The 14786-nt window shown below is 43.4% G+C and overlaps 4 protein-coding genes across 4 annotated transcripts; 2 read left to right on the top strand and 2 right to left on the bottom strand.

Moving 5' to 3' along the window:
• Window positions 1-54: 54 nt before the first annotated feature.
• On the bottom strand, window positions 55-1122 carry grcc10 (gene rich cluster, C10 gene). The gene is made up of 3 exons (XM_084439866.1): window positions 1005-1122; window positions 728-904; window positions 55-618 (listed from the first exon to the last, which is right to left on the bottom strand). Exons 1-3 carry the CDS (start codon window positions 1087-1089, stop codon window positions 479-481), a joined length of 402 nt encoding a protein of 133 aa, XP_084295992.1. The 5' UTR covers window positions 1090-1122; the 3' UTR covers window positions 55-478.
• A 458-nt stretch (window positions 1123-1580) lies between these two features.
• Window positions 1581-3147, top strand: saysd1 (SAYSVFN motif domain containing 1). The gene is made up of 2 exons (XM_084439985.1): window positions 1581-2001; window positions 2134-3147. The coding sequence occupies exons 1-2, from the start codon at window positions 1792-1794 to the stop codon at window positions 2458-2460; spliced, it is 537 nt and encodes a 178-aa protein (XP_084296111.1). The 5' UTR covers window positions 1581-1791; the 3' UTR covers window positions 2461-3147.
• A 4473-nt stretch (window positions 3148-7620) lies between these two features.
• Window positions 7621-11806, top strand: LOC311310460 (26S proteasome regulatory subunit 10B-like). The gene is made up of 14 exons (XM_084439970.1): window positions 7621-7723; window positions 8213-8292; window positions 8379-8418; window positions 8515-8567; window positions 8696-8763; window positions 8902-9016; window positions 9120-9207; window positions 9302-9363; window positions 9472-9595; window positions 9724-9785; window positions 10048-10168; window positions 10927-11007; window positions 11150-11221; window positions 11336-11806. The coding sequence occupies exons 1-14, from the start codon at window positions 7639-7641 to the stop codon at window positions 11452-11454; spliced, it is 1170 nt and encodes a 389-aa protein (XP_084296096.1). The 5' UTR covers window positions 7621-7638; the 3' UTR covers window positions 11455-11806.
• Window positions 11807-12001: 195 nt separating this feature from the next.
• cgrrf1 (cell growth regulator with ring finger domain 1) lies at window positions 12002-14615 on the bottom strand. The gene is made up of 6 exons (XM_084440397.1): window positions 14438-14615; window positions 13762-13901; window positions 13509-13686; window positions 13167-13314; window positions 12939-13046; window positions 12002-12845 (listed from the first exon to the last, which is right to left on the bottom strand). The coding sequence occupies exons 1-6, from the start codon at window positions 14539-14541 to the stop codon at window positions 12462-12464; spliced, it is 1062 nt and encodes a 353-aa protein (XP_084296523.1). The 5' UTR covers window positions 14542-14615; the 3' UTR covers window positions 12002-12461.
• Between the last annotated feature and the right edge of the window lie 171 nt (window positions 14616-14786).

The raw sequence follows: 14786 nt of genomic DNA on the forward strand, positions 1-14786 counted from the left end.
CAATTCTTTTAATACTAGTACATTTCATTAAACAGTGACAGATGAGACATTGGCATTATACAAAAGTGGTGTAAAAGATAATGAACATGAAAGAAAGACCTGTCAGTCAGTCTGCTCTTCAACATTAAATTACTACTGTATGTACGTACATGAAACATTTCCATAATGTAAAAAAACAAATTCATGAGCAATAATTTACAGTTAAATACAAAAATGCACACAAAAATAAATTTAATATTAATCCGGGATTGCAGTCAGTTCAGTAAAACACAAATCTATCCTGGAGCTTGAAGTTCTGTATTTAGTGTTTTCATCATCGTTGGGAGTTTAAACTAAGTAACCGAGTCTTATTTCCTATGACTGAACGGAAATGTGATGAGGTGAGTGGCGAGATGACAAGCAATGGATGACATTAACAATATACACACAGCACTTTCTGAAGTCAACTCCTGAAAAAAACAATGAGTGTGAACGTGTCCTAGGAGGCCGGTATGCCCCCACCTATAGGTGGAGTTGACAGGGGTGGCAAGAGGAGAGACTTTAATTTGGCTGACATGGCTGCAATCTCAGGATCTTGGGTTTCATACATCTTCACCAGTCTGGCAAATTTAAGGACACCTGAAATGGAGATGTAGGTACAATAAAACATGGTTTACATCTATTAATGTCTAAAGGGGTATTGGTAACCCTGTTCGGAAGTGAAAATTTCTCTGAGTGCTGTTTTCACCTTCTCCCTCATTGTTGAAGCCATAGGCTTTGATGACCTCCTGTTGGATCTGAGTGGAGACAGGGAGCACCAGCTGCAGCATCTTACCCATGTCATTGGAGGCACTCTCCCGTGCCTCCTCCATACGAGCTGCATTCTCTGGCACAGAGAAGGCCTGGATCACCTCACTCAGCACCACTGCAACAAACGAATAGAGGGGAACATGGTAAATGTCCTGCCAAGCCACCACAGGGTGGGGCAGATTGATCAGACTAATCACTGATGGCAGCAGTCTTACCTCTGGCCTGCTCAACTGTGAGGGTGGGCTGTTGTGTTGGGGCTGAGGCCATTCTGTATCTGAAAGGAAAGAGGGGTAATACCATGTCTAATAGCTGGAGGCAAGAGATCTAGGTAAGTAAGACGTGAGAGTGACACACTAGCATGCTAACTAGCTAACGTTAGCTGGCCAGACAACTTGCTAGACTAACGTTAGCTAAGATAGCAAATAAGCTACATAGCTGCTGCTAATAATAATATATTGAGTTTCCATCTGCAGTAGCCCCATAGCAAATGCACGTTACTGAATCAGCTCATGTTGGCTAGCTTACTGGGTTAAAACCTTGATTTACAAACGTGAAGTTATACTCACCAATGAACGATTAGTCTGTGATGGTTAGAGCAGAGACAAGGGTAGTACTATTGTGAACGTAAATATTTTGCAAAGTTACAATAAAATGGTTGACGGAACTGTTGAGTTTAGATCAATCCATATAGCTTTAAGATCTCGTTAATTACGGCACATATGATTTTACGACATCAACTTCTGATTTCAGATACCCACGTCACTGCCAGCTCGACTAGACGGTAAGGGTAAACAAACAAGGAAGGTGGGAATTTATGGTTGAAACTTTGTATAGTGTCATTCACAAAACTACTGAATGTTTTGATATCGGCGAATTTCACGCGATCTCATTTACTGTCAGGTGGTAGATGGATCCCTCAGAAATCTAACAAGTCCTTTGATGTATGCAGGCTACACCATCACGCACATATGGCTTCTGAATAGCTAGCTAACATTCGTTCATATGGAGAAGAAACTTGCAGATTTCAGAGCCAGAAGGAAGGCCGATATGGCAGCCAAGAAAAGCGAATGTACCGAAAGGCAATCTATTCCACAACCAGACAACACCTGCCAGGTGACCAGATGTGACTCAACAACTGACAAAAAAGACGACGTCCAGTATCTGTCAAGAGATTCAAGTCCACCACCGGTTACACAGAAGTCCTATATGGCGGTATGTTGCACTCGTGTGATGAACTATCATTAAGCTAAAATAAATATATTCTACAAGATCATTCCGAATTCTGATGTCTGAGCCTTGCCCATGTTCACCTTTCTTCTTCTGTTCCATTTTCCTTTGTTTTAGGATGGTTCTGGCTGGCTGCTAGACAGTCCCCTTGGTCGCTGGCTTGGGTCGAGGCACCTGGCCTTCACAAATCTGACTTTGTTGAAAGTGTTGCTTTGGCTGGTTCTGCTCGGGCTGTTCTCCGAGCTCGAATTCGGCTTACCCTTCTTCCTCATATCGCTCTTCTACTGGCTCTATGAAGGGCTTCGAAGCCCAGCTGTGAGACAGCCTGGAGAGCTGAGCGCCTACTCAGTCTTCAACCCTGACTGTCAGCCTCTCCTTGGTGCAATCACAGTGGAGCAGCTTGAAGGAGAGATGGGCTACCATCAGCTAACAGTTCACGGCTAACAGATGAAACCTGGGAAGATTCTCCTCACACGCTGACTGGATTATGAGCTGCTCTGCACTACTCAGGAATCAATTAGGCTCACATATAGTTCTGTCTGAAATGCATACTGACACAGTTGTAATTTGCTAAATTAAAACTAACTGAAATCCCCAACTAAAATCCAAGTTGTGGCCTGCATCGACATGACACTGTCATGTGCTGGTTAATTTGGGGAAAACATGTACACTGTGACTCAAGTCACTATTTCTCTTACTTACTGAAAAGTAGGCTAATGGATTAACTGTACTAAGAGGTAAGGTAAGACAGTGCAGTTCTGCATCACTTGATGTCACAGAGCAGGGCAAGGCCACATAGGATCCAGTGGTCTGGTGACTGGACAGTCCGCATCACCACCCCTGTGATGTAGGTTAGATCTGTACACCAGGGTTTCTGTAGATAGGACAGATGTAGAGCTTGGGGTCCTTCGGGGCAGTGGAGTTGATGGCAAACGTGGATCACAGGCAGGGGTGTAAAAAACACCTTGGGGGTGGCTTCAATGAGACCGCCCCTCCTGAGAAGCAGAGGATGAGAGATGATAATATATGAACAGGAAGAAATTAGTTAAGTGTAAACATATTAAATTGTTTTATGGTGGTACACTTCCAGGTCAGGGTAAGCAAATGAAAATTAGCTGAATTTGGTAAACACGTCTGATTCCATAGTCTGACATGCATGTTTTAATTGTACACGGTGTGTACATGGTTACTGTGATAAATAAACAAAATGACTTTTGTCTCTGTAGCCACATGCAGCTTCTTGCTCACCTCTGCCGCTGTCTGCTTCATCATAGTTAGGATCCCCATCTTGTACTTATGAGGCCCAGTGGTGGGTGGTAAGATAAATACCATAATGTCACATGTAATCTCACATCTCAACATGACCAAAACTGCATCAGAAGTGCTTCAACCAACATTCTGTCCAGCCTCCTCCTTTCACTCTTGTGCTCGTTAGCTCTGTCAACACAGCCCATCAGACTTTATTTTATTTTATTTTTTTTACTTGGCTCAGTGCTCTAAATCGGTAAAATATAGCCATTACTCTGCTTAGAGACACGGAACTAGGATAATACATAATTAAGTGAATGTTGTAAGGATTAGTAATAAAATCAATACAAATTAGTATATAAAAACAACACATTAATTATAACTAGTCAGAACATTATAACTAGTTATAATGTTCTGACTAGTTAGAACACCTATAAGTTACAATATAGGTGATACAGGTGGCCATGCAGCCCAAGGTCCTAAACTGTCTTGACATGGGACCAGTCACCTGATACTGGACAAGTTGGACTCCTGATGAAGTAGCCTAGGGCCATGGGTTGACTAGTTATGTGCTTACACAAGTAGTGTAAGCACATAACTAGTCAACCCATGGCCCTAGGCTACTTCATCAGGAGTCCAACTTGTCCAGTATCAGGTGACTGGTCCCATGTCAAGACAGTTTAGGACCTTGGGCTGCATGGTCACCTGTATCACCTATATCCGGACATCTATGTCACTTGGACTCTTTTGTCCTTCGCCTGCTATTTACCCGGCTTGGGCATGTTTGTAGGACCTGGTCTCATTAGTGCTTACAGTTAGATATGTATTGTTTTTAGCTACGACCAGCAGCTCTATATGTCGCTCTGTTGGTTGGTCAGTCCACAAAAAAGTGCAATACTGCTAACGTGATGCGCCAGATGGCTTGCTTCACATAAGCATCTGGGAACTCTCCATTAGAAACTGTTTGGAAAAGGGCTTCCAAACATACTTGGCAGGTGATTGGATGAACCATCTATCACAGTCTATCATATGCTAACTTCAACCTCTCCTGGCTGTCATCACAACTAAATCCGCCCAGTGTAGCTGTTTTTATTTCAAATTCCTCAGAACCAACACTGATTGGCAAGATCATTTTCTGATCTGGCACAAACTGATCTCTATGGAGAGTATCCAGACTGATTCGTGAGAGAAACAGAATATGAGCTCGCGAAATGAGGATGGTCTCACACGGCAACAATGCTGCTGTTGTCCACAAAAGCATTGTGGCACCACAGCTTTTACTAAGACAAAAGAGGAGAAGGTTCAGCCAGATTGAAAATGCTTGTAGCCTATAGCTCGTATGTGGTCACAGCCATTGCAAATTCATGCTTGTTCTTTTGGGTGGGTGGTGGGGGCAGCGACATAAGCTTCTGTGTTCAACATTTTTTATTTTTCATGTGGTATGGTTTTTACATGTGTTTCTCATAGTGTACATTATTTGTAGTCACCTGCTGTATCACAGTAATGAGTATGATGCAATTTCCTGGAATTTTCTATGTGTGTGATGTCTGTTGTCCTTGACTGGTTAGTCACCCTGATGAAGGCGTGTGTCGCTGCTGCTGCTGTAGGAGCATTTTAATCTTTGCTATGCATTAGCCATTCAATAAAGGCTTTTTACTTTTCCACTACAAGAGTGGCTTGGTCGACATCCTTCTCTTGAATTTAAACTGAAACCTCCTTTAGGTTGGAGACACCTGGGCTGCGTTCCGAATCGCATACTACCCTACTATATAGTATGCCAAAACAGGATGTAGTATGTCCCAATACATAGTATGCCACATGCAGTATGCCAAAAATATCAGGATGTCCTACTACATCCGGTCGTATTTTGCAGTATGCAAACCAGTAGGCTTTTCTGGCTATTCTGATCCACAATCCTGTGCGCAGCGGAAATGTGCGTCAAATGTGCGAGTCGTGACAGCTGTAGACGAATGTCGCGTTATGGACAGCGACGGATGTGGTCAAATTTCAAGCCGCAATATTATGACAAGGTAGTATGTCCCACTTGGATGCCTACTGCTTGCAAAGTACATACTTTCTAAGGGCAGCTGTAGTAGGTACTGGTAGTAAGAAGTAGAAGTATGCGATTCAGAACACAGCCTTGGTTTGGTCTTGCCAGAGGCTATCCTCCTTTTCTGATGGCCCGGGTGAAGGACAGGAGAGAAAATAAGATGGGGAGGCTTTCCATTCCTCAGAGGAGGTCCCACCGGTCTCTGTGCTCACTGACATGGCTGTGGCTCCTGGAACTTCCTCTCTGCACTCCTCTACTGCAGCTCCATTGTTGAATCCTTATCTTCTAAAGGGCCCCGGCCTCTACCACATTCGAAGGCTCAACACCAGAGTCTGCTTTCTCTTTGACAGGTATGCCAATTTCCTTTGATAAAAGGGTACAAAGCTGGTGAAATGTAGAGCCTGACCTAGACTGTAGCGTGGATCCAAAGGATTTCATTTGGATCTTTAAGAGAAGTGCACTTATCAGGCGGTGCACAGAGCCAGAGGACACTGACATACTAGTCTGAGGACCTGTCTGGGCAGCAACACTCTTGGAGGACCTTTTGCCTGTAGGTCTTTTGAGCTTCTTTAAGTGCAAACAATTCACAAAGATATATAGATAGAGAGAGAGAGAGAGAGAGAGAGAGATAGATAGATAGATAGTATAACAGTATAATCTCTTGGAGGTGTGGTAGAATTTATGAGAATTTCACTAGTATAATTTGTACCATTTTCATACTGTTATAATTCTCAGTGGCACAGTGCAATGAATGTTTAGGGGTGTCTGAGTTACTGTATGAAAACATGAGATTCTGTAACTGTACTTTTTTGGTAAATCTTTGACAACTTTGTTGTCATACTTGGAAACCTCTCCTCCTCTGCAGTGGTAAGAATAAACACAATTTTGTGCAATTGAGAATTTTTCTGTTTATTGGATAATATCCACAACAGAGGACCTCTTGTTTTTAGCTGTTTTGAGCTTCTTTAAGGAACCCCAGGTGAAGGAAGAAAATCTCTCAAACCAGGTGGTCTTGGTCTTCTTTCCAACCCCATCAGTCTCACTAATGGGGGGTGGCACAACCTTTTGCTCCTCTTGCATGGTGTGACATTCTGCATCTGACTCCTCACACTTTACTAAATCCCCACGCAAAGTATTGCTTGACAGGCCTTTTCAAAAGTGGAAAAAATCATGTTAACTGGCCAGCATCATAACTTTAAAATTAAACTGCCACAACATTATGCATCAACACACCAAATGTTTCATACAAAAGACATATCAACATTATTTCACATGTAAGTGTTAGGCTATTGGTATGCATTTTGAGTGTACTACCCCATACAATTTTAAAGGACAATGCTCGTTTTTGACAACCTGGACCTTATTTACGACATATTATAAGACGTTTGAAAAACCAAACAGGCCTATGCTCTATGTAAGCACAACTAGCGATTCATCAAGACAGATTGATGAAAACAACCGTTTCGCGGCAGAAAATAGATTTTTAGAAACTGCATTCTAAGTGCCCCGACCACCGCCATTACATGGATATACTGGCTCGCGCTGGATTTTAAATGTCTTCTACATGCCTCCGAACTACACCAAAGTGATCTCGTGAGTCAAACGTCTTATAATATGTCGTAAATAAGGTCCAGGTTGTCAAAAACGAGCATTGTCCTTTAAGCTGTGAGAGAGATCTTACCATTGCTGCTGTCAAAACTTGACTTGGGATTTTGTGTCCTGGGGAGAGACTCCATAACATCAGCAGTAACCATTGCAGTGGTAAGCAGGGCTGTTTTTGACTTTTTCTCCGGAGGAGGAAGATCCAGTGTCTCCACACTACTTTCTTCATACATCTCCCAATTGGGGATGGTTTGAGAAGTGTTGCTGCTGCTACCAGTGGGCTGAGATGTCTCAGGGGAAGCATTGAGCTGTAAACCTCTCTGCGGAGTGAGAGTGCTATGCTTCTTCATGGTTCTGGGCTAGCCTAACTGACCAAGCCTAACTGACCATAACGTTCCGGTTTCCAGAGATAATTGAATTACGTCATAAAGGTGTTGCCTGACGTGTCGCGTAGGCCGCCCAAGCGTTCGTAGGTGGCACAGAAAATGATCTAGGCAAACTCCTGCCAGCATGACACTTATCTAAGTGAGTCTGCTTGATGTAGCAAAGGTCACACATTGGAAGAATAATACTTTTTTTTTTTCTTCTTTTTTTTTTTTTACAATATAACATAAATTGTGACGATTTTTTAAACTCCACGAAAGGGGCAGTCACTTTTTGTTTTTTTGTCTTCACGTAGCCAATAGCCACGATTTCCAAGTTCCCACAATTCATAGAGCATCATGGCCGACACGAGAGAGAAGGGACTGCAGGATTATCGGAAAAAATTACTTGAACACAAAGAGATTGACGGGCGTTTAAAAGAGCGTAAGATACATTAAATGTTAACAATGTTAGTGAAAGAAAAGTGGGTCTATAATGGTTACTTTTTTGTGAAATTAGCTACACAACAGTGAGCTGTAGTTGGCTAGCTACAGTAAGTCGCTTTGTCATGCAGCATGAAATGAATGGACAAACATTAGCTACGTTAGCTTACTAGCTTACTAACGATATCATAACTTGCTAACTGACAAAGGGAAATTGTCTGTGGCTGGAGACGCGCAAACGTATCCCAGGCCTTAATACCAGTAGTAATTGGATCTGTAGCTAATTCAGCGAGTAAGTGTTATCAGTAACGTTAGCTAGCTAGGTAAGCATAACAAGTATTACAATAACAGGGATGACGGGAGTTCTCCATTAGCCAGTGCAATTTTTGCAACGTAATTAACGTTATGAAACGATGTAACGATAGCTAGTCTAGCTGTCACATGTTGCATTTGTCAGTCTAAACTCACTTTAGCTTCATATGACGTCTAGTGAGGGAGCAACTCAAGGAACAGACAAAGCAGTATGAAAAATCAGAAAATGACCTGAAGGCCCTGCAAAGTGTTGGTCAGGTAAGACTGTATGAGTATTGAGCTAAAAGTAAAATACTGTGGGTGCGTATTTCGGGACAGTCATATTGTACCCTTCTTCTATGTAGATTGTTGGTGAGGTACTCAAACAGCTGACGGAGGAGAAATGTGAGTTCTTCGTGGTGCATGTGTCCTTGTCCCATAACAATACACCTTGAACCAGCAGTTGCTGTTCATATTGCTAATTTCATACTCTCATTACAGTCATTGTCAAGGCAACAAATGGCCCTCGCTATGTTGTTGGCTGCCGAAGACAAGTAAGTCTGTCTGTCAGCCATAATATCCCTCTGAATCTGACCAGACGTTATTTGTCAATCATTGTCACCCCCCCCCCCCCTACCATGGTTGAAATGTAGCTCATTTTATATAATTTGTTTTCACACAGTTGGATAAATCACAGCTAAAACCTGGCACCAGAGTGGCATTGGACATGACAACCCTCACTATTATGAGGTAGGTGGAAGGCATCTACTACATGGAACACACTATACTGTAGACATCAGTCATACTGTAGGATTTTTCCAGAGGTGGTCAACGTAAACAACTATCAGTGGGATTTACTAGTGTTTTGCTTTATGTCCTTGTAACCAGGTATCTACCCAGAGAGGTGGACCCTCTAGTATACAACATGTCCCATGAAGACCCTGGCAGTGTCTCATACTCTGAGATCGGGGGCTTGGCTGAGCAGATTCGTGAGCTGAGAGAGGTACATTTGACAGCCATTGTTAGGGTCTGAGTAAGCTATTATTGTGTTATTCAGTCGCAATAGAGAGACTGTTGACATGACACTCCCACTTCCTTTCTGACAGGTGATTGAGCTGCCCTTGACCAATCCAGAGCTATTCCAGAGGGTGGGAATCATCCCTCCAAAGGGCTGCCTGCTCTACGGACCTCCAGGTAAGTGGGCAACAGTCAGATTCACTGTAGATGGAGTCAGGCGTGGAGCAATCAAATAACTTCTCCCTGTAATTTTTCTTCAATCGTTCAATAGGCACTGGGAAGACCCTTCTTGCCAGAGCTGTGGCCAGTCAGTTGGACTGCAATTTCCTCAAGGCAAGCAGTGTCTCCCCTCCATTTCCACTAGTCTGCATCTGTGACCAACACGGATGTTTGCTCTGACTATTAACTCCTCTGCTGGTGTTTGCTGTGCGCTCTCTCCAGGTGGTGTCCAGCTCCATAGTGGATAAGTACATTGGTGAGAGCGCCAGGCTGATCAGAGAGATGTTTAACTATGCCAGGGACCATCAGCCCTGCATCATCTTCATGGACGAGATTGACGCCATTGGTGAGCTAAGTTTATCCCTGCTGATTGATGCTATCAATTTCCTTAGGCCAGGGGAACCACCTCTCTGTGCGATGCTGTGATACTGTATGTTTGAAAGCATCGTACGTGTGCGTGTCTGTTGCTACCAGGCGGCCGTCGCTTCTCTGAAGGAACGTCGGCTGACAGGGAAATCCAGAGAACTCTGATGGAGGTACTGACTTATCTCAAAAATACCCGTCTGATCGTGATCGAATCGAAAAGGACTTGCTTTTGTAAAATACATTTATTAGTAAGGTATGTCAGAACCGCTGAATGAAACTCTGACATCTTGTATCAAGCATTTTTTATGTCCTTTAATAGCTAAATTGGCAATTTAACCAGGGGCTTACTAGAAGGCGTTTTAGTTATTAGGATCTGTTACGGTTAATACCTTGCTGAGTTACTTACTGGCTTATCCGTCCCTGTGCACTTAGCTGCTGAACCAAATGGATGGCTTTGACACCCTGCACAGAGTTAAGATGATCATGGCCACCAACCGACCTGACACACTGGACCCTGCCCTGCTGCGTCCTGGGAGACTGGACCGCAAAATCCGTAAGCTCTTCCTCTTGTGCTCCTTGCTCATCATCAGTCATCAATATTAATTACTTATAGTAAGTATGGGTCTGTCCCAATTCAAGGGTTGCATCCTACCTAGGTCGCAGCCTATGTGGTCTACGTAGGTCGCGTCCTTCAGGCCAGGTAGGCCAGATGTAAACGTTTTGTGAAATGAGACGGTCTAGCCTACGGAGGATTCCCAACTCGTCATTTTGTTGCCTAGGCAGCCCCAAGCGCGCCGGTAGGGCGACCTGTCCTAATGCTGACGGCAGGTTGTTATGGAAACACCACAGCAAATGCCTATCTAAATCGTCTATCTAAACTCGTAGATACAGGCGTAATTTGGATAAAGTTTCCACATATTGGGATTCTATGGTGGTACTATCAGGCATGAAATTGTATTAAAATGTAATAATATTAACATCAAAGCGGTTTAAAAACGTTTTAAAATCCGAGCAATGGCGGCTAGTACAGGATTTCATCTGGACCGAAACGCATTCTGGGAGGGAGGCCGCGAAGAATCCATCAGTTGTATCCTTCAAATTTGTCAAAAGTAGGCCGCATTTGTGGGCTGCATTCGGAGGACTCTTCGTAGGCTGAATGAATTGGGACAGCACTTGTCGCCCCGCTGTGACGTAGCAGCCTTCAAATCCAACCTAGGTAGGATGCAACCCTTGAATTGGGACAGACCCTATGAGTCCTTTCAGCTGTTTGTGTCATGAGAGGAACCTGAGTGTTTCCCTCTATTCTGACAGACATTGAGCTGCCCAATGAACAGGCTCGTCTGGACATCCTGAAGATCCACGCTGGTCCTATCACCAAGCATGGAGAGATGGGTGAGAGCTCAACACCAATATACTGGAAAGGAAAACGGAACACATACCTTGTTTAAGGGACAAATCTGAGTCACATAGTTTAGCAGCAGACATCACTTGCTGGTTCTCCTTGCAACGGCTGTTATTTGCGCTTACATTTCAGATTATGAAGCAATCGTAAAGCTCTCTGATGGCTTCAATGGAGCCGATTTGAGGAACGTGTGTACTGAAGCAGGTAACTGACCGACTTGCACAGTATACGCCTAATCATTGTTGTTTTGTTGACAAAACACATGAACACAACCATCAGTGGTTCACATTGCCTGATACTTGTCTTTTTGCTTACCAGGCATGTTTGCCATCCGTGCTGATCATGAATATGTAACTCAAGAGGACTTTATGAAAGCAGTGCGCAAGGTGGCAGATTCAAAGAAATTGGAGTCCAAGCTGGACTATAAGCCTCTATAATGCTTATAATCTGTGCCATTCGTGTTAATGCTGGTTAAGGGGAGATTTGCTGTTGTATTTCTGTTGCTGTGTTGTATTCTATAATTCTGTAAAGAGACCATCAACAGTAAAAAAAAAAGAAAAAAAGTTTGCTTTTTTATGACACGGAAAACATTTTGGCAGAAACAGATCTTGCATCTGTTATTTTATAGTACTGTTTATATGATGTATAAGTGAAATAAGTGACCTCAGACAATTTAAAAACATGGGAATACATTCTGACATGTCTGCCCCTTTGGCAAATATGTAGGATGTTAAATCATCAACAGTAAATACTCTTGCCAATGAACACCTGTATATGTTAAGCATGTAATTGGCCACATTAAAATATTTGATATACACCACCAGTGGCTATTGTGTTCCTGTGTGCAGTACATTCTGTGAGACCAAAACTGTACTGTTGTAATACTCTAATGGTTTGATCTTTCAGCCACTTGGAGGTGCAATAGTTCCCTGTACTGTAGATGTAGGATGAAAAGAACTGGACACCAAAGTAAAATTGGCTCAGTATACTGCAATCAATACATTAGTACATAGCACATTTACAAGGACCCTTCCCTCAGCCCTGTGGGAGAAAATGTTTATATTTCAAGATGTGAATATGCATGTTGTACACTTGAAAGATACCTTTCTCTAAAAACAGAGTCAAAAGACTGCTCTTGCTGATTTGAAGAACAAAGGGCCAAACTTACATTTCTCCTGAAACAAATACATTTACTCTATGGTATTACGTATATACATATAAATATCTACATAGTTTACAGACAACTCAAGGAATTGTTTCTATATCCATATGCACTCAACATGATAAAACAGCATTTGGTAAACGCGAACACAGAAAAGTAAAATCCTAGAAATATATCCTGCCCATATGATAAGCAATGATTCCTATGAAATAATATTAGACTCCAATGAGTAACCATCCAAGGTCCATAAATACTAATAAAATTGACAGTACGCATTTGAGGTCATTCTTCATTTTCAATCCCATCCTCCTCCAACTCTTCCTCCTCGTCTTCATCCATGGGTGGCCTCTGGGACAGAGCGAAGGATTCCAACACGAAAGCTCTACATATGGGGCAGTGTTGAAACCGTGAGATGCAACCGTCACACACACACGCGTGTCTGCAGGGCAGCAGGACGCGGTTCACAGGCGCATTCTGACACACCACGCAGTCTTTTCCCTTCCCCTCTGACCACTCCTCCTCCTCGTCTTCTTGTTCTTCCTCCAATCCTGGCCCCTCCGCTTTCTGCTTCTTGGGTTCTTTGGGCTGTGCCTCTGAAGCCTCCATGAAGGGGGAGGTGTCATTGACCCCAGATGACCCGGCACTCTCTGCTGACATGAAGAGCGGCTGCAGGAAACATGAAATACCAATGTTTATGATGTATAACATTCTTGTCTTACTGGAATGTGAGATGAACTACTTGAAAACCAGCCATCGTACCTTCAATTCATACACGTTCCCTTGTGCTGTGAGGAGGTATTGAAACAGGATCCGTGCAGACAGGCTATAATTGTGGTCAGGAACATGAACTACTGTGACACTGGCCACCTGAAAAACAATGAAAGATAATATGTATAATGAGGACACGCTTTGGTTAAGGTATGGTTTACTACTCCGCTGGAGCGTGAAGAGTTCTGAAACTCCACTATTAGTAACTGAGGGACTCACTATGTTGTACACGTCCCTGGCTTCAGCCTCTGCCAAAGTGAGGAGCGCCACTAGGGGGTAGCGTTCCCTTGGCAACAGCCCAAAATCTGAGATCCCCAGATCAGCTGGCATCTCTGTGTGTTTCTCCTCCCTGTCATCGCTGCCAATGCTGAGGTTCTGGCTAAGGGATGAAAGCAATGAAATGTAACTGCTCTGAGAGGCAAGCATCTGTACTGCTTAAAGTGAAATGATCAACAGAGTGTTGGGTTAGTGTGCATATGTACTGTAGAATACAAAGAAATCTCTGCTTTTTATTGTATCTACAACAGCAGAGTGGGTGGCCTGATTTTGTGAGAAGGATACTGGAAGCTCTGGCAATGGTGGTACTGGAAATGCAGAGCCTCCTGGAACTGCCTGGGTGTGCTGAGCCGAGGGCCGTGTTGGTGGGTCTGGAGCGCCCCCTGCAGGACCTGAACCCCACAGCCCCAGAAACAGCTGAGGACGCAGGGCTCCAGGCAGCAGGGGCGTAGACACACACCCTCTGGAGGAAAATAACACCGTAAGGTACTACAAGTGCTATGAAACGCTGCTAGAAATAAAGGAGTGTGCATCTCACCTGTTACAGAGGCAACCACGGAGGAACCCATTTCCAGGGCGAAAGGATTGGTCACCTGCACCATCCTCTTCTCTGGAACGGGGAGGACAGATTCGGTCTCATCTGAACTGCGCAGAATCACCGGGACATCAATACCAAACCTGCAGAGAACGAAAAGGGAAACATTGTACATTTGTACACATTGTCATACAGTCACATAGCCCTTATGTGGTGTGAAGTTAGAACTAACTGGGACTGAATTAACTGGATTACTGGGGCCCAGCCCCACTCCCACACATACAAACACACATGCGCACCTCTGTAAAGATTCGTTTTTCATGTTCATTTCACAACCAAATGGCCTAGCAGGTAAATCATTGCGTATAATTTGCAGCATCCTGAAATTAATCTGGGACCATTTTTTAAGTTACACATCGAGCTTGCAAAGTGAATCACGTGCAGTGTCGCCAAGGCAGCGACTGCGCGTGCACGATGGCTGTAGTCTTCTCTTCTAATAATAATAATAATAAACATGACAGAAGCATTGTTGGGTATTTCTTTAAATATGACGGCAAATAAAACGGGCATTTAACACTTTAACAATCAACAAAAATATGATTGTTCGGTACAAATCTAATCATTAAAGAAGTTGAATAGCAGCTGTTAGCTAGCTAATGTAATGAGCTCTGAAACCTACCATCCGAGGACCATGGCCGCTGTAACAACGAAACATAAGGTTATGACACTTATGTAAAACAGAGGAGAGTACTCATACAACATAACTAAAAACACGGCGGCCATTTCGTAGTGTATCTGTATCTAAATAAGCCAATTCATGACAGAAATCCGAAGATCAGCAACATTCAAACCTACAACGACAGGCATTTCCGCTTGTCAACTACGGTGGCCTGGGTACCACCTACCCCTTGCGCATTTTTTCCACGCATTTGGGAGGAGCTCGTGCCATTGTAATTCTGTAGTAAGCACTCCGCAGATTGGTATGCGAATAGAAAAGGTGAACAGGTATATATACAAGCAAAAGCAGC

The sequence above is a fragment of the Borostomias antarcticus genome (assembly GCF_949987555.1).
Source record: "Borostomias antarcticus genome assembly, chromosome: 6".
NCBI lineage: Eukaryota > Metazoa > Chordata > Actinopteri > Stomiiformes > Stomiidae > Borostomias > Borostomias antarcticus.